Source organism: Tachyglossus aculeatus, chromosome 19 (assembly GCF_015852505.1).
Source record: "Tachyglossus aculeatus isolate mTacAcu1 chromosome 19, mTacAcu1.pri, whole genome shotgun sequence".
Taxonomy (NCBI): Eukaryota; Metazoa; Chordata; class Mammalia; order Monotremata; family Tachyglossidae; genus Tachyglossus; species Tachyglossus aculeatus.
In genome coordinates, this window is record NC_052084.1 from 18014525 (window position 1) to 18040613 (window position 26089).

Sequence of the window (26089 nt, forward strand, 5' to 3'; positions counted from 1 at the left end):
AAAAAGATAAACTGATAGAAGGATAATTGGGGTATTCGTTAAGTGCTTACTGTGTGCCAAGCACATTTCTAGATACTGGGGTAGATACAAGATAATCAGGTCCCACTTAGGGCTCACAGTCTAACTAGGAGAGAGAACAGGTCCTGAGTTTTAATTCTGCAGATGAGGGAACTGAGGTACAGAGAAGTTAAGTGACTTGCCCAGGGTCACATAGCAAACAGGTGGCAGAGCTGGGATTAGAACCCAAGTCCTTTGCACTCTCCACTAGGTCATGCTGCTTCTCATTTCTCCTAATGTTCAAGAAAATTAACTATAAATGCTTCCTGAGATCTTTGAGGTAAAAACTGCAGGGAATCAATCTATCAGTCATTCGATCATCTTTATAGAGTGCTTACTGTGTGTGCAGAGCACTGTACTAAGCGCTCGGAAGAGTACAGTATAACAGAGTCAGACACGTTCTCTGTCCACAAGGAACTTACCGACTAGAGGGAAGTAACACTCTTTCCGCTGGAATAATTTTTGGGAAGCAGCGTGGCTCAGTGGAAAGAGCATGGGCTTGGGAGTCAGAGGTCATGGGTTCAAATCCCGGCTCCGCCCCTTGTCAGCTGTGTGACTTTGGGCCAGTCACTTAACTTCTCTGTGCCTCAGTTACCTCATCTGTAAAATGGGGATGAAGTCTGTGAGCCCCCCGTGGGACCACCTGATCACCTTGTAACCTCCCCAGAGGTTACAGTGCTTTGCACATAGTAAGTGCTTAATAAATGCCATTATTACTTTTAGACTGTGAGCCCACTGCTGGGTCGGGACTGTCTCTATATGTTACCAACTTGTACTTCCCAAGCGCTTAGTACAGTGCTCTGCACACAGTAAGCGCTCAATAAATACAATTGATGATGATGATGAATAAGTTTTCTCCTGCAAAAAAGATGCAGATCCCCTGGAGTGAAATGGTGGGTGGGAGCAGGCCTGGTGGAGGGGAGGAGGGGGCTCAGATGGGGTCCACTAGAGCCCCAGGAGGAGAAGCGGTTCGGCAGTTAACTGGGTTCAGAGAAGATCTGGATGGTGGCAGTTCTGGCAGAAGCTGCAGGCGAAAGCCACAGGCTGTATTTCTGTCTCTCAGGCAGCAGAGTTAAAAACAACCGTGTTCCCGCCAGAGAGGTGTGGTCCGAGGATCGTAACGAGCCAAGTTTTCCTTTCAAGCTGGAAGCCATCACCACTCCGGGCCTGTCCACCCGCACGGTGCCTGGGTCTAGCCTGAAGAAAGCCAGATGGGGAGAGGCCTCCATGGTCATCCTACGATGGGAACGAGGGGAAGACCATCTAAATGTCTGGCAACCCCGTTGCTTTTGAAGGGCATTGCCCTGATTCCCTGACTCAGCTCCCTCAGTTGTAAAAATGGGGATTAAGACCATGTGCCCCGTGTGGGACGGGGACTGTGTCCAACCCGATTATCTTGTGGCTACTCCAGTGCTTACAACAGTATCTGGAACATAGTAAGTGCTTGACGAATACCATTTAAAAAAAAAAAACGCATGGAGAAATCCACTTGGGAACAGAAGAACATTATGGGAGATGGAAAAATTTACATAGACTGTGATCCTCATCAATCAATCAATCGTATTTATTGAGCACTTACTGTGTGCAGAGCACTGTACTAAGTGCTTGGGAAGTACAAGTCGGCAACACATAGAGACAGTCCCTACCCAACAGCGGGCTCACAGTCTAGAAGGGGGAGACAGAGAACAAAACCAAACATACTAACAAGATAAAATAAGCAGAATAGATATGTATAAGTAAGATAGAGTAATAAATACGTACAAACATATATACATATATACAGGTGCTGTGGGGAAGGGAAGGAGGAAAGATGGGGGAGATGGAGAGGGGGACAAGGGGGACAGGGACTGTGTTCGACCTGATTATCTTGTACTTACCCCAGTGCTTAGTACAGAGCTTGTCACAGAGTAAGTTCTTAACAAGTACCACCATTACTATTATTCAATTCAGGCCAACTTCCCCCTCAAGCTAGCTGATATGCCCAGGAAATTCCCAGAGGCACTGACTCTCCTCTAGTGGCACTTGGATTTAAAGGCATACTATGTGCAGAGTACTTCATTCATTCATTCAGTTGTATTTATTGAGCGCTTGCTGTGTGCAGAGCACTCAACTAAGCGCTTGGGAGAGTACAATATGACAATAAACAGACACGTTCCCCTCCCACAATGAGCTTTCAGTCTGGAAGGGAGGTGAGGTGACCCCAGTGATTACTTGTTTTGATGTCTGTCTTCCCTCTTCTAGACTGTAAGCCTCTCGTGGGCAGGCATTGTCTCTGTTGCTGAACTGTACTTTCCAAGTGTTTAGTACAATGCTCTACACGCAGTAAGCGCTCAATAAATGCGACTGATTGAATGATTGAATAAACCCCAGGATTGCAGAGAACTGGTGAAATAGTGGGGGATTTTATAGTTGTTGTGGAAAGCGGATGCTTTGAAGGAACTATTAATCTCATTATCTCCTAAACAACTTATCCTTCAAGGATCTAGTGAGGCAAAGGGTGGAAAGTGCTTGGGGCTTCTCAGGAATGTGATTACTGATGAAGATAATAAAATGCATGCCATTAGAGGGGAGCCTTGAGGCTATATAAAGGCAGTTTTGGGGATGAGGTTAATAAATGGAGTGGGCAGCAGTTATAATAAGACAAGTGAAGCGCTTACTGTGTGCAAAGCATTGTACTAGTAGTGGGAAAGAGGACAAGAGTGGGGAATTAGACATGATCCCCGCCCTTTAAGGAACTCACAATCAAAGTATAAAAAGGGGTCAACGGGACTGGTTGCGGACACAAGGAAAGATGAAACAAAAAAAGTACTAAAATAGCACAAAACAAAAATACCTACAATTTTTTCAATGGTATGTGTTAAGCGCTTACTGTGTGCCAGGCACTGTACTACGCGCTGGGGTAGATGCAAGGTAATCAGGTTGGACACCGTGAGGACAAGGTAAGTGAGAAGCAGCATGGGCTAGTGTTTTGAGCCCAGGCCTGGGAATCAGAATCAATCAATCAATCATATTTATTGAGCGCTTACTGTGTGCAGAGCACTGTACTAAGCTCTTGGGAAGTACAAGTTGGCAACATATAGAGACAGTCCCTACCCAACAGTGGGCTCACAGTCTAAAAGGACCTGGGTTCTCACGCTGGTTCCTCCATTTGTCTGCTGGGGCAAGTCACTTAACTTCTCTGTGCTTCAGTTACCTCACCTGTAAAATGGGGATTAATACTGAACGCCCCGTGTGGGACAAGGACTCTGTCCATTTTGATAAGCGTGTATCTATCCCAGTGCTCAGCACGGTGCCTGGAACATAGTACGTGCTTAATAAATACCATAGAGAAAAATCAATGTGACTTGCCCAAGGTCACACAGCAGAAAACTGGCAGAGCTGGGATTAGGACTCCGGTCCTTTGATTGCCAGGCCCTGGATTTTTCCACTAGCTCCTGCTGCTTTGTTAAAAAAGAAAAAAAGAAAAGAAAGCAAAGAAATTAAAACAAATAATAAAAAAAAAAGCAGCTGCATGCTGTGGCCGGAGGGACAAAAGTTCAGGCTCTTTGCAGTTCATTCATTCATTCATTCATTCATCATCATCATCATCATCATCACCATCAATCATATTTATTGAGCGCTTACTATGTGCAGAGCACTGTACTAAGCGCTTGGGAAGTACAAATTGGCAACACATAGAGACAGTCCCTACCCAACAACGGGCTCACAGTCTAGAAGGGGGAGACAGACAACAAAACGAAACATGTGGACAGGTGTCAAGTCATCAGAATAAACAGAAGTAAAGCTAGATGCACACCATTAACAAAATAAATAGAATAGTAAATATGTACAAGTAAAATAGAGTAATAAATCTGTACAAACATATATACAGGTGCTGTGGGGAGGGGAAGGAGGTAGGGTGGGGGGGATGGGGAGGGGGAGAGGAAAGAGGGGACTCAGTCTGGGAAGGCCTCCTGGAGGAGGTGAGTTCTCAGTAGGGCTTTGAAGGGAGGAAGAGAGCTAGATTGGAGGATGTGTGGAGGGAGGGCATTCCAGGCCAGGGAGAGGACGTGGTCCGGGGGTCGACGGCGGGACAGGTTCAGAGTCTACATTCACAGTTGCCAACAGAAGACCAAGAATAAGCAGAGAAATAGCGTGGCCTGAGTGGAAAGAACACAGGCCTCCAAGTTTGGGGACTTGGGTACTACAAACTGGCTCTGCCACTTGCCTGCTGTATGACCTTGGTCAAGACACTTTATTCTTCTGTGCCTCAGTTTCCTCATCTGTAAAATGGGGATTAGATCCCCAAGATCTCACCCTCAGCCTAATGTGGGACAGGGATTGTGCCCGACCTTATTGTCTCGTACCTGCCCCAGTGCTTGGCGTCTACGAAGCGATGAACAAATACCACTATCATTTATCATTAACCAACACTACAAGTTTTGTGGAGGCCTCATGTTGTAATAATAATAATAATGATGGCATTTGTTCACGCTTACTATGTGCAAAGCACTGTTCTAAAGTGCTGGGGGGATACAAGGTAATCAGGTTGCCCCACATGGGGCTCACAGTCTTAATCCCCATTTTACAGAGGAGGTAACTGAGGCCCAGAGAAGTGAAGTGAGTTGCCCAAAGTCACACAGCTGATAAGTGGCGGAGCCGGGATTAGAACCCAGGACCTCTGACTCCCAAGCCAGGGCTCTTTCCACTGAGCCACGCTGCTTCTCTGTAGCTGTAGCTGCTTCTGTCCTTCCCACCATGTTGTAAAGCAGGATGGGATTGCAGGTCTGCAAAGATGTATCAGTTCCTCAAACCGGTATCATTCCTCGCTGCTTTTAATATGTAGTGAGAAGCAGCGTGGTCTAGTGGAAAGAGCACAGGCCTAGAAGCCAGAAGGACTTGCCCAAGGTCACAGAGAAGACAGGGAGCAGAGCCAGGATTAGAATACAGTTCCTCTGACTCCCAAGCCTGTGCTCTTTCCAGTAATTCATCTGAACTGACGACGATGAATCGATAGACCGTTAGGATTATTTTAGTCAAGGCAGTTAATAATTGGCCAAGTCCCTCTGAGCTAGCTGCCACCTCTTCCTCTGTGCTCTGTGAAATCAGTCCACACTGACTTGAGCTGGTTCAGGATGGGGAAGGTTTGGGCCAAGAATTTTACCAGCAGCACAAAAGCTTTAGGCTTTCGGGGCACTTAAAAGAAAAGATGCTGGGATGATTGTAATCTCCCCTCGTCTTGCAGCTGGAGACGCTGTTAACATCGGACTAGCAGAGGGAATGTCGGGCTGGCATACAGGCGATTAAGGAGGTGCCAGAGGGCAGCTTCTGTTTTTCATTTGGGGCCCAGAATTCACGCGATTCCAGCATTGGCCGGCCTGCTTTTTTAGCTTTCTGCAAAGTCTCTCCGATGGGAGTCCCTAGCAGTGGGGAAAAACTTGAATTTCTATATTCTGAGTAGAAAACTAACAGATCCCTTTCATTCAAGAAATATCTCGTGTCTTCTTTCTCCAGAAACATCGATGAAAGGCCAAAACTCTCATGAGAGGTAAAAGGGAAAATAAGAAGCACTTCACCGCTCCAGACATGCATTTCTGGTTGTTTCAGTCCATTCTGAGCTGAAAATTCTTCCTTCGTAAGCTTGTTACGTGGTCAGGGAGCATGTGCTAATTCTGTTGTGGTGTACTCTCTGAAGTGCTTAGTACAATGCTCTGCACACAGCAAACACTCAATAAATACCATTGATTGATGGATTGATTAATCAGCCCCACTCCTTCACCTTTCAGGCCTAATTAACTTGTATCTACCCCAACGTTTACAGCAATGTTTGACATATAGTAAGTGCTTAAGAAATACCATTGAAAAATCATGTAAGCACAGATCTCACTGTGGGCTGGGAATGCGTCTGTTTATTGCTATACTGTATTCTCCCAAGTACTTAGTACAGTGCTCTGCACCCAGTAAGTGCTCAATAAATACTACTGACTGACTCCCATAGCATCAAACAGAAACAGCATTTATTATGTGCAAAGCACTGTACTAAGCGCTTGGGAGAGCGTGGGACAACAATAAATGGAAACATTCCCAGGAGGGGGTTTAGGGCATCACTGTCTGGGGGTTTGTCTGTTTTGAGCCTTGTCTTCCCTAGTTCCATCCTGTCACTTCCAGAGTGGATTTTGGAGTCTGTTTCCCTAGGGATGGGTCCCATTGGACAAGACATACACCAAAAGCCAGAGGGACAATGCCGGGGAGGAGACAAGCCCTGTTTGCTGTTCTCATTATAATAATAATAATCATCATCATGATCATGGGATTTGCTAAGTGCTTACTATGTGCAAGGCACTGTACTAAATGCAGAGTACAGCAAGCAAATACGAGCAAATTGGGGTGGACACAGTCCCTCGTCCCACTGGGGGCTCACAGTCTCAATTCTCATTTAATAGAGGAGGTAACTTGAGTCCCAGAGAAGTGAAGTGACTTGCCCAGGGTCACACAGCAGACAAGTGGTGGATCCGGAATTAGAACCCATGACCTTCTGAGTCTCAGGCCTGTGCTCTATCCATTATGCCATCATCCCCATATCTTGCCTGCAGCTCAGGGGACCTTGAGGAAGACACTGTTCACCAAGCTGGCCTTAGGCCAGGGGGAGAGAAGGTGGGAACTGTCCAGTTACACTATTATTTCGATGTGCATTTCATTCCCATTCATGAATTAAAACAAAATTAGTATGATTCCTAAAACCAGGAATGTATTTCTCTCCAACTATGAGAAAGAAGTTAGTATGATTCCTAAAACCAGGAATGTATTTCTCTCCAACTATGAGAAAGAAGTTAGTATGATTCCTAAAACCAGGAATGTAGTTCTCTCCAACTATGAGAGAGAAGCAGGATGGCCTGATGGAAAGAGCACAGGCCTTGGATTCAGAGGACCTGAGTGCTAATCCTAGCTCTGCCACATTTTTTTTTAAAGGTATTTATTAAACACTTATTGTGTTCCACTCACTGTACTAAGCACTGGGATAGATACAATCTAGGCAGGTTGGATACAGTCAATGCCCCACATGGGGCTCATAGTCTAAATCCCCATTTTACAGATGAGGGAACTGAGGAACAGTGAAGTGACAAGGTCACATGGCAAACAAGTGGCCAAGCTGGGATTAGAACCATCATTCATCCAGTTGTATTTATTGAGTGCTTACAGTGGGAAAAGCACTCCCCCTTTTAGACTGTGAGCCCACTGTTGGGTAGGGACTGTCTCTATATGTTGCCAACTTGTACTTCCCAAGCGCTTAGTACAGTCCTCTGCACACAGTAAGTGCTCAATAAATACGATTGATGATGATGATAAGCACTTGGGAGAGTACACTATAACAATAAGCAGACACATGATTACCGGGCCCATGCTCTAACCATTATACCATACTGTTTCACTGTTCATCAAATGGCCCTGGGTGCAGGGGGAGAGAGGGTGGGAATTGTCCAGTTACACCATTTAGTTCGGGGTGCATTTCATTTCCATTTATGAATTACAACCAAAGTAGTATGATTCCTAAAACCATGAATTTATTTCTCTCTACCTATGAGAGAGAAGCAGCATAGCCTAGTGGAATGAGCACGGGCCTGGGATTCAGAGGACCTGGGTTCTAATCCCGGCTCTGCCGCTAGCCTGCTGGGTGACCACGGACATGCCACTGAAGTAATCTCAGCCTCAGTTTCCTCATCTGCAAAATGGAGATTAATGCCTTTCCTCTAGACTGTGAGGCCCATGTGGGACAGGGACTGTATCCAACCTGATTATCCCATATCTACCACAGCACATAGTAGAGTGCTAAGCACATAATATATATGTATATCCTGTATATATGTATATATGTTTGTACATATTTATTACTCTATTTATTTATTTATTTATTTATTTTGCTTGTACATATCTATTCTATTTATTTTATTATGTTAGTATGTTTGGTTTTGTCTCCCCCTTTTAGACTGTGAGCCCACTGTTGGGTAGGGACTGTCTCTATATGTTGTCAACTTGTACTTCCCAAGCGCTTAGTACAGTGCTCTGCACACAGTAAGTGCTCAATAAATACGATTGATGGTGATGATGATGATGATAATAGTGCTTAAAAATACTCCACTTGTTATTATTACTAGGAAAGCAGCAACTGTTTCCCAATAGAATTGTGCTCGAAAAGCCCAGAATCCTTTTTCATTTTTGTTGGAAGTAGTTGAGAAACCAAGGGGAAGCATTTACGGAAACTAGGAAGGAGCGTTTATAAGGTTCTGCAATATGAACTCCAAGGAATTTCACAGTCATTCCAGACAATGTTGGCCTTGAGTATTCCATGTTATCCTCAAAAAAGAGCATGAAACCAAGCTCCCTCTTCCCCCCAAGCAAAGGAGTCAGAAGGACCGAGGTTCTAAACCTGGCTTTGCTACTTGGCTGCTGTGTGACCTTGGGCAACTCACTTCACTTTTCTGGGCCTCTGTTATTTCATCTGTAAAATGAGGATTAAGACTGTCAGCCCCATGAAGATTACCAAACATTGTAGCATCTCAATGATTCTGAGCTGCCATACTGGGCACTGGGAATCTAGGCATTTAGGAAAAAAAAACCAGAGAGGAAGGCATCCAGTGTCATATCTGGACAGGACAGGAAACAGTCTGGCTGAAAAATGGGACATCTGTTATAAAATAATAAAAACTGTGGTATTTGTTAAGCACTTACTATGTGCTAAGGACTGGGGTAATAATAATAATGGCATTCATTAAGTGCTTACTATGTGCAAAACACTGTTCTAAGCACTGGGGAGGTTACAAGGTGATCAGGTTATCCCAAGGGGGGCTCGCAGTCTTCATCCCCATTTTACAGATGAGGGAACTGAGGCACAGAGAAGTTAAGTGACTTGCCCAAAGTCACACACCTGACAAGTGGCAGAACCGGGATTTGAACCCATGACCTCTGACTCCAAAGCCCGTGCTCATTCCACTGAGCCGTTCACAGTCTAAGTAGGAGGGAGAACAGGTATCGCATCCCCATTTTACAGAGGAGGTAACTGAGGCATGAAGAAGTGAAGTGACTTGCCCCAGGTCATCCAGTAAACATGCGGCAGACCTTGGGCAAGTCACTTAAGTTCTCTGGACCTCTGTTACTTCATCTGTAAAACGGAGATTAAGACTGTGAGTCCCATGTGGGACAGTGACCGTCTCCAACCCAATTGGCTTGTATCCAACCCAGTGGTTAGTACAGTTCCTTGCACATAGTAAGCACTTAACAAATACCCCAATTTTTACTATTATTAGGCAAAGATTTCAGGCATTTTTTGCTCCCACCAATGACTCTTCCACCCTTATTCTCACTGAAAACGCTGGTGGGGGAATGGGACTGGTTTGTAGGAGGTTCTAATAGGAAGGTCCTAATTCCCAGGTTGAAGGAGTCTTCGTCTTTTGCAGTGGTGGAAAGACTTGAACTCGGAGCTCTTAGGGGTTGGTGATAATGGCAGTAGGTTCAGCCTCATGGAAAGCCATCATAGACCGCTCGTTGCCAAGCGCTTAGTACAGTGCTCTGCACACAGTAAGTGTTCAATAAATATGATTGAATGAATCTGTCTGGTTTTATGAGAAGCAGCGTGGCTTAGTGGATAGAGCACGGGCCTGGATGTCAGAAGGACCTGGGTTCTAATCCCAGCTTTGCTGCTTCTTTACTGGATGACCTTGGGCAAGTCCCTCCACTTCTTTGTGCCTCAGTTACCTCCTCTGTAAAATGGGGATTCAATACCTGTTCTCCCTCCTACTTAGACTGTGAGCCCCAAGTGAGAACAGATCATCCTGTATCTACACTAGTGCTTAATAAATACCACAGTTTTTATTATTTTATACCAGATAGCCCACTTTTCAGCTGGAATGTTTCCTATCCTGTCCAGGTATGACACTGGATACCTTTCTCTCTGGGGGTATTTTCCTAAACACTCAGCTTCCTAGTGTGGGCAAAGTGTGTGCCATACTTGGGTATGGCTGCTCAGAATCACTGAGATGCCACAGTGTTTAATAATCCTCACTGGTGCCCACAGCATTTAGGAATTTGGTTAGAATTTAAGTCTCTTCTGTCAAATCTAGATCCCAGGTACATCAATTTTCTTAAATGAAGGTGAGGCAGTGACATAGGAATGACATAAGAAATGAGCGCAGGTAAAAATTAGTCCTTTGATCATGGACAAAGCTTTGTTCTCTAAATTATTTATATTAATGTCTGTGTCCCCTTCTAGACTATAAGATCACTGTGGCCTGGGAACATGTCTACCAACTGCGTTGTACTCTCCCAAGTGCTTAGTATGGCGCTCTGCACACAGTAAATGTTCAATAAATATCATTTATTCATTTAAAGTCTCAATAATAATAATAATAATGGTGACATTTGTTAAGCGCTTACTATGTGCAAAGCACTGTTCTAAGCGCTGGGGGGGGCAACAAGGTGATCAGGTTGTCCCACTTGGGGCTCACAGTCTTAATCCCCATTTTACAGATGAGGCAACTGAGGCACAGAGAAGTTAAGTGGCTTGCCCAAGGTCACACAGCTGACAAGTGGCGGAGCCAGGATTCAAACCCATGACCTCTGACTTCCAAGCCCTCGCTCTTTCCACTGAGCCACGCTGCTTCCCCAATGCTGGTTAGGCTACACACACACACACACACACACACACACACACACACACACACACACACACACACATCTCTATATATTTACCTATATATCTTTATATACACACACAATGCACCCTCTCAGGATCACACCTGGAGACTTTCCAGTATTCTACCAGTCTCGGCTATGGGAGGGAAAGTCAAGCCGAGGTCTATCCATTCCATTCCTATCTTGGCCAGTGGCTAGCGAGTGTCAGGCAATCTGCTAGAAGTCAAAACTCACCCGTGCTGCGCGGAAGGAGGCAATGGTAAACCACTTTTGGATTTTGATCAAGAAAACTCTATGGATCCACTACCAGAATGTTTGCAGGTGGAGGTGGGGCACTCTGGGAGAGATGTGTCCATAATGACGTGAAAGCATAAGACAAAACACACAAATGCACACATATACAAATACATGAAGGCTCTCTCAGTCACTCTTTCTTCCTCTCAATATATATATATATAGTGAGTATAGTCATCATCATCATCATCAATCGTATTTATTGAGCGCTTGCTATGTGCAGAGCACTGTACTAAGCGCTTGGGAAGTACAAGTTGGCAACATATAGAGACAGTCCCTACCCAATAGTGGGCTCACAGTCTAAAAGGGGGAGACAGAGAACAAAACCAAACATACTAACAAAATAAAATAAATAGAATAGATGTGTACAAGTAAAATAAATACATAAATACATAAATAGAGTAATAAATATGTACAAACATATATACATATATACAGGTGCTGTGGGGAAGGGAAGGAGGTAAGATGTGGGGGATAGAGAGGGGGATGAGAGTCCTTTGTATTTGAAGAGAGAGAGAGAGAGAGAGAGAGGAAGTCTACTTGAACCCATCCCAGTGCTTAGTACAGTGCCTTCCACATAGTAAGTGATTAACAAATACCACAATTATTATTATTATTTATATATACGGAGGGAGGGAGAGTTAGAGAGAGAGGGGCAGAGAGAAAGTGAGAGAAAAAGAGGGAGAGAGTGTATGAGCGATCCTTCATATTTGAAGACGACCCTGAAACCACTGAGGCTGAAGTTCATTGGCTGTGAAGGTCAAAGACGTCAGGCTCTTTTCCATAGACAATTCCCTCCCAGGAAAGGAGGCGTTTCTTCCTAAAGCATCTTACCTCTGTTTCAGAAGCTGTTTGTTGTCATCAATGGTTATGCTGTCAGCGTGATCTCTCTTGAAGATTTCAAAAGCCTCTTGGCATCCAAGGGACATTTCTTCTCTTATTCCTGTTCAGGGGAGACATCAAATTGGCCTCATTTGCAGCATGAGTTTGGTATTTACTTTGTTCTTCCTTTAGGCAAGCACTAAAGCCAGCATATGGCTCCTTTAGCATATAACCGAAAGGATTATAGCAAACTGCTCTCTAGGCCTGCCAAGAGTCTGGAGGCATTTTTGAAGGAGGTTGTTTCAATGACACACATTTCACTTCATTTTGTTTCACTCACTTGTGCATCCAAGGAGCCTTGCCTAAATTCCTGGAATTCCGGGTTTGGGGAAACAGCATTAAGTTCTTTCAAAATTAAAACCAGAGTGTTCAAAATTGGATCACTGAAGGCAATTGAAAGTGAAAACAATTGGCATTTTCACTATTGTAAATTGCACATTTTTTCCATTTTTGTTTCATCTCCCATTCTGAGGTTTGGATTACCTTCGCTCTCTAATGCCATTGAAAGAGTCCATAAATAGACTGTTGGTATGACTTCAGGGAACGATAGTGATTACTTTTTATTTTCTCTCTCAAAAAAAAGGACTTCCATTTAATTGATGCATTATTACCAACTGTTTGTGAAAGCTAGCATTTTGCATTAGCTACCAAATTTCCTGCCAGATAGCTCACCAAATACCTCTTGCCTAGGAGCACAGCACACAAAGTCTTGAATTTTCTTAACAATTGTTGTCTGAAATCTTTCAATGCCTCACAATGAATTCATGTTCATTCCGCTAGATTGTTCACCCTATTGAGGGCAGGAATTGTTCCTACCAAATTTATTGTACTGTACTTTCCCAAGCACTTTGTAAGTGGCTCAATACATATTGCCGATTGACTGATGTTCATTCTGGTTCAAAATCCCAGGAGTAGCAATTTTAAAGTTAGGATCACCTGTGCTTGCCATAAAATTCAAAATTCAATTTGGATTGCCATGGAATGTAATTTTTAAGCTCCTCTCTAAACTATAAGCTCCCTGTGGTTCATGGAACATGTCTACCAACTCTGTTGTACTGCACCAAGTTGTACCAAGCGCTTAGTACAGTGCTCTGCTCACAGGAAGTGGCTCAATAAACACCACTGGTTGATGCTCATTAATGGGCATTTTGGCTCAAAGTCCCATGTAGCTGCAATTTTAAAGTTGGGATCACCTGTGCTTGTCATAAAATACAAAGTTCAATTAGGATTTCTAGGGAGAGTAGCCTTTAAGTCTCTCTCCTGGCTGTGAGCAGGAAACACGTCAACCAAATCTGTTATATTGTATGCTCCCAAGAGCTGATATTACAGCTGTCTGTTCATTCATTCATTCGGTAATTCATTCATTCAATCGTATTTATTGAGTGCTTACTGTGTGCAGAGCACTGTACTAAGTGCTTGGGAAGTACAGGTCATATTTATTGAGTGCTTACCGGTGCACAGCACTGTACTAAGCTCCTGGGAGAGTACAATGAAACAATGAACAGACACATTCCCTGCCCAAAATGAGCTTAATGTTCAATTAACAATACTGATTGATTGAGTGCCTTTGATATATGTGTCTATAATAATAATAATAACGATGGCATTTATGAAGCGCTTACTATATGCAAAGCACTGTTCTAAGTGCTGGGGAGGTTACAAGGTGATCAGGTTGTCCCGGGGGTCTCACAGGCTTAATCCCTATTTTACATATGAGGTAACTGAGGCACAGAGAAGTTAAGTGACTTGCCCAAAGTCACACAGCTTACAACTGGTGGAGCCAGGATTTGAATCCATGACCGCTGACTCCAAAGCCCATGCTCTTTCCATTGAGCCACGCATGGTATGTGTCTACAAATATACATATATATCTGTTATGCATATACGCTACCAGAACAATTGCAGATGGAGGTGGGGCGTTTTGGGAGAGATAGATGTATCCATGGAGCCGCTATGGGTCGGAGATGACTCAACAGCATAAGACAAGACAATGCATAGGCATCACTACTGAATTTACCTAGACCTTCAACTCATGGTTTCCCTAGCTGATCCAGCTCTTTCAAACCCAGGTTCAAAGTGGTTTCGGCAGGATGGGCTTGGACCTTGTTCAGGCTGTCTGCTTAGGTGGATCGAAAAGGCGTTTAACTTATGCAGCATCTCAGAAGAGTTTAGTGGTCAGCCTTCAACAGGAAAACCCTACAGATACTCCTGCCCCGTGACAAAAGTCTCAGTTTTGGGCATCACCACGGGCACATCTGACACCAATTTAATAATTTCGGCTGATAAAAATAGCTCTGCGAAGAATGTTTGAACGGTGAAGTGCACAGAAACACTCCACCCTTCTCAAATAAAGAATCAAACGTCGAGGCTCTCTGAGAGATTTCCACATATATATTCCCCACACATCTGAAGGGGGCAACAGTGAAGGATTCGAACAGTGTAACTGGGATACTCACCCCTGCCTGAAGCAGATCAGTTTTACAATGGAATTTCCCCCCGACCCCCATGGCTCTACATCTGACTCACCCCCTTGTGTCGCTCCTCCGACTGGAAGCCTCATGTCTAAATACGGCTGACTCCTCTTCCGTTTTTGGTTTACAAGTAATATGAGATCTGTTTTTCTTTTCTCATAAAGCGGCATAGTCGATAAGGAGTTCTCTTTGGGAAGGGTTTAGGAAAGGGAGTGATGCGGGGAAGGGAAGCTCGAGGGATCATGTTTTCCTAAAACTCCCCGGGGTAGCAGTTGAAGAGGATTTAAGACAAATGGCTTGCGAGTATATTTGAGGCTCTGAAATCAAGGTTGGGGATGCCTGCTCCAAGCTTTCTTTTATCGGCTATGGCCAATTCCAACAGACGTGTGCTTGCAACTAAATATTAGTTTGCCTATTCAACTGCACACACACACACAACCTCCCTCACCCCACCACCACATATCCAGTTGTCCTTTTTAGTCAAAGAAGACACCACTGACGATGACGTTTGCCTCTGAGTGTGTGTGTGGCTGAAAAGGCCAATGAGGGATTGACCGCCCTGCCAGTAATAACAATAATAATAATAATCATGGTACATGTTAAGTGCTTACTCTGTGCCAAGCACTGTTCTAAACTCTGAGGTAGATACAAGTTAATCAGGTTGGACACAGTCCCTGTCCCACATGGGGCTCTCCCTCTTAATCCCATTTTACAGATGAAGTAACTGAGGCCCAGAGAAGTGAAGGGACTTGCCCAAGATCACATAGCAGACACATAGGGAAGCCAGGATTAGAACCCAGGTCCTTCTGACTCCCAGACCTGTAAACCTCACTGCTACTTGTGAGCACACAAGCAAACTGAGCACATAAACAAATCTGAAAAGGGGGCAGTTTCCAGGAAGACTTAATCGTAAGAATCTTGCCCCATGCAGACTTGGAAATGGATTGATCCAAAATAACATTGTCTTAATAATAATGCCAAGCACTGGGCTAAGGCTTGATAATCAGATTGGACATATTTCCTGTCCTATGTGGGGCTCATAATGTAAGAGAGGGGGAGAGCAGATATGTAATTCCCATTTTACAGATGAGGAAACTGTGAAGTTAGACATAAGGCAGTCATCATCATCATCAATCGTATTTATTGAGCGCTTACTGTGTGCAGAGCACTGTACTAAGCGCTTGGGAAGTACAAGTTGGCAACATATAGAGACAGTCCCTACCCAACATTGGGCTCACAGTCTAAAAGGGGGAGACAGAGAACAAAACCAAACATATTAACAAAATAAAATAAATAGAATAGATATGTACAAGTAAAATAAATAAATACATAGAGTAATAAATATGTACAAACATATATACATATATACAGGTGCTGTGGGGAAGGGAAGGAGGTAAGATGGGGGGATAGAGAGGGGGATGAAGGGAAGAGGAAGGAAGGGGCTCAGTCTGGGAAGGCCTTCTGGAGGAGATGAGCTCTCAGTAGGGCCTTGAAGGGAGGAAGAGAGCTAGCTTGGCAGATGGGCAGAGGGAGGGCATTCCAGGCCCGGGGGATGACGTGGGCCGGGGGTTGATGGCGGGACAGGCGAGAACGAGGTACGGTGAGGAGATTAGCGGCAGAGGAGCGGAGGGTGCGGGGTGGGCTGTAGAAGGAAAGAAGGGAGGTGAGGTGGGAGGGGGTGAGGTGATGGACAGCCTTGAAGCCCAGGGTGAGGAGTTTCTGCCTGATGCGCAGATTGACTGGTAGCCACTGGAGATTTTTGAGGAGGGGAGTAACATGCCCAGAGCGTTTCTGGACAAAGACAATCTGGGCAGCAGCATGAAGTATGGATTGAAGTGGGGAGAGACACGAGGATGGGAGATCATAGAGAAGGCTGATGCAGTAGTCCAGACGGGATAGGAGGAGAGCTTGAACGAGCAGGGTAGCGGTTTGGATGGAGAGGAAAGGGCGGATCTTGGCAATGTTGCGGAGCTGAGACCGGCAGGTTTTGGTGACGGCTTGGATGTGAGGGGTGAATGAGAGAGCCGAGTCCAGGATGACACCAAGGTTGCGGGCTTGTGAGACGGGAAGGATGGTAGTGCCGTCAACAGAGATGGGAAAGTCAGGGAGAGGGCAGGGTTTGGGAGGGAAGACAAGGAGTTCAGTCAGACAGGACACATTCCCTGCCCAGCATGGGGCTCACAGTCTCAGAGGGAAGGAGAACACGTATGTACTGATGAGGAAACTAAGGCTTGAACAGGCAACTGTCAGAGCCAGGATTAAAACTGGTTCGCTGACTCTGGTCCTGTGCCCTTTCCAGGAATCCTTGCTAGGAGCTGGAGACTAGTGAAAAAGGCTGGGAAAATTAAAGAACCTAAGCCTCATGAAGAAAGGTGTCAAATCTTCACAAAATCTCACAAAGAAGATGAGGAGCAGTGTGGCCTAGTGGACAGAGAGCAGGCCTGGGAGTCAGAAGGACCTGAGCTCTAATCTTGGCTCCATCACTTGTCTGCTGTGTGACCCTGGGCAAGTCACTTAACTTCTTTGAGCCTCAGTTCCCTCATCTGTAAAATGAGGATTAAGACTGTGAGCCCCATGTAGGACATGAGCTGTGTCCAACCTGATTAGCTCGTATCGACTCCAGTGCTTAGTAAAGTGGCTAACGATACCATAAAAAATATATTTTTTGGGTATAAGAAAGGTGAGGCCACTGAAACCAGGCAATATATCACAGTGCCTCCTAACCCTGATCGAAGGGATGCTACTAGAACCCTGTGTCATGGCAAAACAACTTTTACAGATGAGGAACAGAGACTCAGATTTGTCACCAAGAATCCAAATTCAACAGGCAGATTGCTATGGGTAGCATCTGGAAATGTTTTTAGGATTTCCCACCAGATGCCAGATCAGTGCTGCCACGCACTCCCACGGAAGTGAAGAGGCAGAAGTGGAAAAGGTATAAGATGTAGCCTGCAAGCAGTACTGCCTAGATGCTGGACTCTCTTTTCATTCATTCATTCATTCAATCATATTTATTGAGTGCTCACTGTGTACAGAGCACTGTACTAAGCGCTTGGGAAGTACAAGCTGGCAACATATAGAGACGGTCCCTACCCAACAATGGGCGCAGTGGCCTCATGCAAAGACTCATCCACAAGTGATCAATCAGACAATCAATCATATTTATTGAGCACTTACTGTGTGTAGAGCACTGTACTAAGCACTTGGGAAAATACAACAATAAACAGACACATTCCCTGCCCACTACAAGTTCTCCGTCTGATGGGGGAGACAGACATTAATGTCAATGAATTAAGGGTATAAGTGCTGTGCATCTGGGATGGGGGATGAATAAAGGGAGCCAGTCAGAGCGTCGCAGAAGGGAATGGAAGAAAAGGAAGAGAGGGCTTATTTAGGGAACGCCTCTTGCAGGAGATGTGCCTTCAATAAGGCTTTGAATGTGGGGAGAGTGACTGTCTGTCGGACATGAAGAGGGAGGGTGTTTCAGTCCAGAGGCAGGATACGGGCGAGAGGTTGGGGGTGAGATAGATGAGATCAAGGTTCAGTGAGAAGGTTGGCATTAGAGAAATGATGCCACACTACAGTGGGTTGTAGTGTGCAGGGCGGTGAGGTAGGAGGAGGCAAGTTATTCAGTGTTTTAAAGCAGATAGTAAAGAGTTTCTGTTTCGTGCATAGGTGGATATGCAACCACTGGAGGTCCTTGAGGAGTGGGGAAATATGTTGTTTGCAAAAGCTGTTAATCAATCAATCATAATTATTGAGTGTTAACTGTGTGCCCAGCACCATACTAAGCACTTGAGATAATTCCTTATAACACAGTTGGTAGACATGATCCCTGTCTCCCCCTCTAAACTGTAAGCTCGTTAATGTTGGTATTTATTAAGCGCTTACTTTGTGCCAAGCACTGTTCTAAGTGCTGGGGTAGATACAAGGTTATCAGGTTGTCCCACGTGGGGTTCACAGTCATAGTCTTAGTCCCCATTTTACAGATGAGGTAACTGAAGCACAGAGAAGTTAAGTGACTTGCCCAAAGTCTCACAGCTGACAAGTGGCAGAGCCGGGATTCGAACCCATGACCTCTGACTCCCAAGTCCGTGCTGTTTCCATTAAGCTACGCTGCGTCTTGCGGGCGGGGAACATGCCTACTAAATCTGTTGCATTATACTCTCCCAAGCTCTTAGTACAGGGTTCTGCACCCCAAAAGTGTTCAGTAAATATGACTGACTGATTGATGAATGAAGGGATACACAGCCAAGCGCGTAGGGTGACACAGAGGGGAAAGTGGATGGGGGAAATGAGGGCTTAATCAGAGTAAGGCCTCTTGTAGATGTAATTTTGGGAGGATTTGGAAACTGGGGAGAGTGGTGGACTGTTGGATATGAAGTGGGGGCGGGGAATTGCAGGCCAGAGAGAGGACATGGGTGAGAGGTCAGGGATGAGATAGATGAGATGGAGGTGCAGAGAGTAGGTTGGCATTAAAGCCAAGTGTGCGGGTTGGGTGGAAGCAGGAGTTCAGTGAGGTAAGGTAGAGGGGCAGCCCTGATTGAGTACCTTAAAGCTGTAGAAAAGGAATTTCCGTTTGATGGGGAGTTGGATAGGAAATCACTGGAGGTTTTTGAGGAGTGGAGTGACTTGGACTGAAAGGTTTTTTAGAAAAATGATCCAGGCAGGAGAGTGAAATGTGGACTGGAGATAGGAGAGGCAGGAGGCCGGGAGGTCAGTGAGAAAGCTGATAAGGTAGTCAAGTGGGGTAGTGGTTTGGATGCAGAGAAAAGGGTGGATTCGAAAGATGCTGTGAAAGGTAAGATTTCCTCTCTGTGTCAGTGAGTCAGTCAGTCAAATGTATTTTTTGAGTGCTTACTGTGAGTAGAACACTGTACTAAGCACTTGAGAGAGTATGATATAACAATGATCAGACACATTCCCTGCTCACAAAGAGCTTATGGTCTAAAAGGGAAGACAGACACGGATACAAACCAGTGGTGCTGCAGTTGTGTGAATATCATCAACTTTCTGTTTCGACTAACCTTCCCTGGATGTGCCTATGTCTTAGCTTGATTTTCTAATTGTGTTGTAGGTTTTGAAGGCCATCTGCTAAGAATCAGTGGCGCTTACTGAGTGCGCACTATGTGTAGGGAACTGTACTAAGCACTCGGGAGAGTACGCCATAACAGAATTAGCAGGCACTTTCCATGCCCATAATGAACTTACGGTCTAGAGGACGAGTTTACAGTCTTCATGGAATGCTTTGGCTTTCCACTATTGGTGGTGCCCATTTTCACCTTGACTTCTTAGTTAGAATGCAGATCTCGTAGGCCTTCGGCTAATCACGAGTCACTGCAAGACATCGACAAGGTATTTTTTGCTCGGCTGCAAATGTCTTTTTTCATCTCTTAACCGTGTTTCCCAAACCGGGGTTGCTGGTGTCTCCTTGTCGTCCTCACCAGTCTTGGCCGCTTCCTGGAAGACTGGAGTCTCAGCGAAGTGACCATTCATTGTTCACTTGGTTTAAGTGCTCTGTTGAACAGCTATGTTTTTTCTAAAAGTCAGCGAGTAAACCAGCGCCAATTTGAGGGGGAGGTAGGGCCAGTGCAGTGAAGACAGGGAATCGGAGACTGAGGGAAAATATCCTTTTTCGCCAGGACTAAAGCAGCTGCAGATGTGAAGAGGGAAGGACAGACATTTCTGGTGAAGAGAACACTTGCTTCTTCTCACTGGGCTTAGGTTATACCCTGAATGCAACAGCTGGATGCCTTGGGGTTTGGTGGATTTAGAGCCGTACACCTATATTAGCCCGTCTGTTACCTCAGGGCCACGTGAAGGATGTCAAAAGATAGCACTTAATTGGTAGGTTCTGTCGGCACGATTGAGCCAGGCTCACGAACGGCAAGCTTGGCAAACACTCTAGGGAGGGGATGGAAGGGAAAATCTGAAGTCAAACCCACATTAAGAGACCCACCCTGTGGAGCCACCACATCTAAATAAATAACATGGTTTCAAGACTGCCCAGTCCAGAAATCACACATCTCCTTCCATTCCTGGCAAACAGGGGGATGCCTCATAGACCGTGTTGCTGAATGGGAATTAAGGGCACAGCGTTAAGGTGGATTTTGCTTTATTTTCCTCTTAGTTAACGGCATTCGATTCACTCTCCTGTTGCCACAAACCGAATCATAACCTAAGTAGGTTAAGGAGGGCCTAGCAAGTTGGCCACATGTGGAGAAACAGAAACCTACAAAAAGGTCTAGCTGGCTATGGTTGTTTTTCCATTTCCAACAGAAACATGAGTTCCTTTTAAAATTATCCTGAAGATTTACTGAATTAACTTCACAGTCCTCAAAGTATTTCTGGAGTTCATAGCTTCTAATTTTTCTTCTTCAAAGTTAAAGGCTCCCGTTATGTGAAGAGTTGTTCAGAAATGCCCAGATTGATAACCAACATTAAAACTCGAAAAACAATTTGTATCATGTTGACATTTCTGCTTTTGAAACTGACAGGAATTTGGGGCACTGGAACGTTTCCAGGGGGTATGTATGAAAGCACGTGAAGGGCCATATTATCATGTTGCCGGGCCACATTGGATTTGTTGATTTTTTTTTTCCCTCATTGATCATCATCAATCATCATCAATCGTATTTATTGAGCACTTACTGTGTGCAGAGCACTGTACTAAGCGCTTGGGAAGTACAAATTGGCAACATATAGAGACAGTCCCTACCCAACAGTGGGCTCACAGTCACTGATGCAGTAAAACAAAAAGATTCAGGGTTGAGGGGGGCGTCATAATCTATCTCCATCACTGTACTACCTCAAGGAGTCTCTGGGTCTAGATTCTGGGAGTTTGAATGCCTGTTTTTGAGCAAGCAGAATGTCACCTGGAGCTAATGGGTACTTACGGAGGAAAGATTTTCTTGCTTTCCATCTATTTCTCTCTCAGTGACAGAAAGGGATTGAAATTCCCAAAGAGCAAAATAGAGAACATCTGCAACAAATGATTTCTGGTCTGATGCCTTGTCTTGCCTTACACCAACCAGTTGTCTTTGACCCATAGCGATGCCATAGACACATCTCTCCCAGAATGTTCAACCTCCATCTGCACACGTTCTGAAGGTGTATCCATAGAGTTTCCTTGGTAAATATACGGAATTGGTTTTCCATTGCCTCCTTCTGCACAGTAAACTTGAGTCTCTGACCTTAACTCTCTCCCATGTCGCCACTGCCAGCACAGGTGAGTTTTGACGTGTAGTAGATTGCCTTCCACTTGCTAGCCACTGGCCAAGCTAGGAATGGAATGGGTAGGCCTCTGCTTGACTCCCTTCCAGAGTCAAGACTGGTAGAGAACTGGAAACTCCCCAGATGTGACCCTAAGAGGGGGTCTGATGCCTATTCCTCAATAATAATAATAATTTTATGGTATTGGTTTGTTAAGGGATTACTATGTGCCAGGCAGAGTACTAAACACTGGGGTAGATTCAAGCTAATCAGGTTGAAAATAGTCCATGTTCCACTTGGACCTATCTAGACTGTGAGCTCCACGTGGGACCTGATTATCTTGTACCTACTCCGTCATTGGTAATAATGATAATAATAATAATGGTAGTTCTTAAGCGCTTGTTACGTGTCAGGCACTGTACTAAGCTCTGGGGTGGATACAAGCAAATCACCCCCATTTTATGAGGTAAATGAGGCACAGAGAAGTGAAGTGACTTACCCAAGGCCACACAACAGACAAGTGGCAGAGCTGGGATTAGAACCCATGACCTTCTAACTGCCAGGCCTGTGCTCTATCCACTAGGCCATGCTGCTCCTCTATGGTGCTTGGCACTGCACAATAACAAATTTGTATGATAAACAAATATTATTATTATGATGAAGCAGGTATCAAACCAGAAATCATTTGTTAAAGGTGATCTCTACTGTGTTGTGGGAGAGTTTCAAACCCTTTCATTCACAAAGAGAGAAATCGATGGAAAGCAAGGGAAGCAGCATGGCCTAGCAGATAGAGCATGGGCCTGTGATCAGAAGGACCTGGGTTTTAAACCTGGCTCTGCCACCTGTCTGCTGTGTGACCTTGGGAAAGTCACTTCACTTCTCTGGGCTTCTGTTACCTCATCTGTAAAAGGGGATTAAGTTAGCCCCACGTGGGGCAGGGACTGTGTCCAACCTGATTAGTTTGTATCAATCCCAGAGCTAAGAACTGTGCTCGGCACATAGCAAGTGCTTAACAAATGTCATAAAAAAATTACTAGCAATTTTCCATTTGTGGATTGTTTCCCAGAAGCAGCATGGTGTAATGGATAGAGCATGGACTTGGGAGTCAGAAGGTCATGGGTTCTAATTCTGACTCCACCACTTGTCTGCTCTGTGAACTTGAGCAAGTCATTTCACTTCTCACCACATCTGCAAAATGGGGATTGAGGCTGTGAGCCCCACAGTGGGCAGGGACTGTGTCCGATCTGATTTGCTCATACCCACCTCAGTGCTTAGTACAATGCCCGGCACATAGTAAGCACTTAACAAATACCATAATTATTATTACTACAGTGCTCTGCACCTAATAAGCGCTTTAATAAATACTATTATTTTTCCTGACATTGTCTTTCCTTACAGCTCCATGGCTTTGTGTATATTTTTGCTTCCTGCTTAGTGATTGCCAACACCAGTCTTCCCAGTAACACCATAAACCAGAAGGTTTTAAGATCGATTTGCCGTCATGAGACGAAAACTGGCTCATTAAAACATCTATTTGGTTTTAGCAATTCCTTGTAGTTGACATTCAAATTTCTTTGTTTTGGCTTCCTTTCCTCATTACCAAGAATGCCCTCTGCATTTTTCGTGGCTGGAGGGTCCTGATTCCTGGGAGAAACAAGTCTTCGGGTTTACACTTTCTACTGGCGGGGGATACGCGTATCGTTAAAATGGGTCTTGGAGATACTACTCGAGGTGAAAATTGAAGGAACGGTTAATTCTATATGGTGACCACGAATGGAAATTGGGTAGCTTCGGCCAGGCCAAACTCACCTGAATTGTGCAAGACTGCCAGTGGGCTACCGGCCATAATTTATGGCTGCCAGTTTCCCTTGAAAATATTAAAGGTGGTTCTAGAATCAATCAATCAATCAATCAATCGTATTTATTGAGCGCTTACTATGTGCAGAGCACTGTACTAAGCGCTTGGGAAGTACAAATTGGCAACACATAGAGACAGTCCCTACCCAACAGTGGGCTCACAGTCTAAAAGGGGGAGACAGAGAACAGAACCAAACATACCAACAAAATAAAATAAATAGGATAGAAATGTACAAGTAAAATAAATAAATAAAGTTCCACTAGAATACTTTTTCTCATCTCTGGAGGTGAGGGGTGGATGAAGGGGGCTCTGTGTACTTTTGCATGCAGATCCCTATATGCTCATCTTCTAGACTGTAAGCTCGTTGTGGTTAGAGAATGTGTTTGTTATATTGTTGTAGTCTACTCTCTCTAGCACTTAGTATAGTACTCTGCACACAGTAAGCGCTCAATAGATATGGTTGACTGAAAGACTGACTTCCCAACATGAGCCTGTTGAACCGTATTTGTATCGCAGGATGCATCTCGAAAAGCAGAGTGGCTTAGCAGATAGAGTACAGGCCCGGGAGGCAGAGGATGTGAGTTCTAATCCTGGCTCGGCCATCTGTCTGCTGTGTGACCTTGGACAAGTCACTTCACTTCTCTATGCCCCAGATGCCTCATCTGTAAAATGGGTTTTAAGACTGTGAGCCCCATGTGGGACAGGGACTGTAACCAACCTGATTATCTTATATCTACCCCGGTGCTTAGAACAGTGCCTGGCATTCATTCATTCAATTGTATTTATTGAGCGCTTACTGTTTGCAGAGCACTGTACCAAGTGCTTGGAAAGTACAATTCTGCAACCGATAGAGGCAGTCCCTACCCAACAACGGGCTCACAGTCTAGAAGCCTGGCACAGTCAGAGTCTGGCAAATAGTAAGTGCTTAAAAAAATCATTTTTTAAAAATATGTTCCACCCCGAAGGTCCTTGACTAAGGGAAGTTCAATCAACCAATCAATTGTATTTACTGAGCACCTACTATGTGCAGAGCATTGCATTAAGTGCTTGGGAGGATACCTTGTAACAATTAGCATGCATGTTCTTGAGTGCATGGTTGGCTTTGTATGCTCACTATGATGCTTTCTTAAATCCAACCAATTCCTTGCCACACCTCGAGAGGTGAACACAGCTCTGCTCTTCTGCAAATATATTCCCAGGATTCTCACCCCCGAGATTTTAGTAGTTGGATGCTGCAGGATCTCTACAAGTCACACAGCGGGTGGTTATCCTATGGGATTCCTTACCTTGCAAAGTTTGGCAGGTTGGGAATATCAGGAGATCCAAGAGGGGTTAGGATACGTTCGTGGACAAAAGGTACATGAAGGGGTCTGGAGAGGGGGATGGTTTGGTATACAAGAGGATCCTTTTACTACTCTTGGAAGGAGAAAAGTAGTCTCAACGGTCCATTGGGCTATTCTGGTATTGGATTATCTTAGGTTCTTAGAAGTTAATAAATTAATATCAGCTCACCAAACACTCTTAAAGATGGTGTCATGGGGCATGTGACAGGCCTTTTCCCATGGTGTCATCAGAGGACTTAAATTTTCACCGGTCCATGAGTGTATAGACTCCCCTTGACGGAGTGTTTTCACCTAGACTGAATAATAACAATGGTGATATTTGTTATGCACTTACTATGTGCTAAGCACTGCCTTAAGTGGTGGGGTAGATAGAAGATAATCATGTCAGGCCCAGTCCCTGTCCCACAAGGGGATCACAGTCTAAATAGGTGGGATAAAAGGTATTAAATCCCCATTTTACAAATGAGAAAAACAGAGGCACGGAGAAGTTAAGTGACTTGCCCAAGGTCACATGGCCGGTGAGTGGCAGAATTGGAGTTAGAACCCAGGTCCTCTGATTCCCAGGCCAGTGCTCTTTCCATTAGGCCACACCGTCATGCTACAAATTGAAACACTTCCATTTTGCCTCACTGACTTTAGAAAGAGGGGGCATGAATCAGGAGAGCAATGTTTGTGTTTGAACAGGGGGCCAAGCTTGTAACAGGGTGACAGAAAGTTGATAAATCACTGGAAAGATGGGATCTTTTGAGAGGCTGTGCAAGGGGTAGTGGGGGAAAGGAAAACATGGAGGAAAAGAGAAATAAAGCAGTTAAAATGAGAGAAGGTTGCTACCAAGGAGAAGGGATCGTGGGAGAGGGAGTTAGAGAGAGGATAATGAGCACAGGGAGAGAGAAGGAGGAGACAGAGGTAGAAATTAGGAAGCAGTGTGGCCTATTGGTTAGAGCACGGGCCTTGGGCTCAGAAGTCTCTGCTTCCTAATTCCAGCTCCGTCACTTGCCTGCTGTGTGACCTTGGACAAGTCACTTCACTTCTCTGGGCCTCAGTTACCTCATCTGTAAAATGGGGATTAAGACCGTGAGTCCCATGTGGGGTAGGGAAGGTGTCCACCCTGATTAACTTGCATCTATCCCAGTGCTTAGTACAGTGTCTGGCATGAAATAAGCACTTACCAAACACCATTAAAAAATAATATGGGGTCAGGGGAAAGGTAGTGGAAGGTGGGGATTGTCTCTATTGCTGTATTGTATTTTCCCAAATGCTTAGTACAATGTGCTTAGAACAGTGCTCTGCACGCAGTAAGCGCTCAA

At 44.8% G+C, this 26089-nt stretch overlaps 1 protein-coding gene across 1 annotated transcript in view; it reads right to left on the reverse strand.

Moving 5' to 3' along the window:
• KIF6 (kinesin family member 6) overlaps window positions 1-24991 on the reverse strand; it is an 82929-nt gene extending 57938 nt beyond the window's left edge. Inside the window, exons 1-2 of the mRNA XM_038761192.1 lie at window positions 24952-24991; window positions 11851-11959 (exon numbers count right to left, since the gene is read on the reverse strand). Of these exons, the coding sequence (XP_038617120.1) occupies window positions 11851-11959; window positions 24952-24976 (134 nt within the window). The 5' untranslated portion in view covers window positions 24977-24991. The remainder of the gene's footprint in view (window positions 1-11850; window positions 11960-24951) is intronic.
• Between the last annotated feature and the right edge of the window lie 1098 nt (window positions 24992-26089).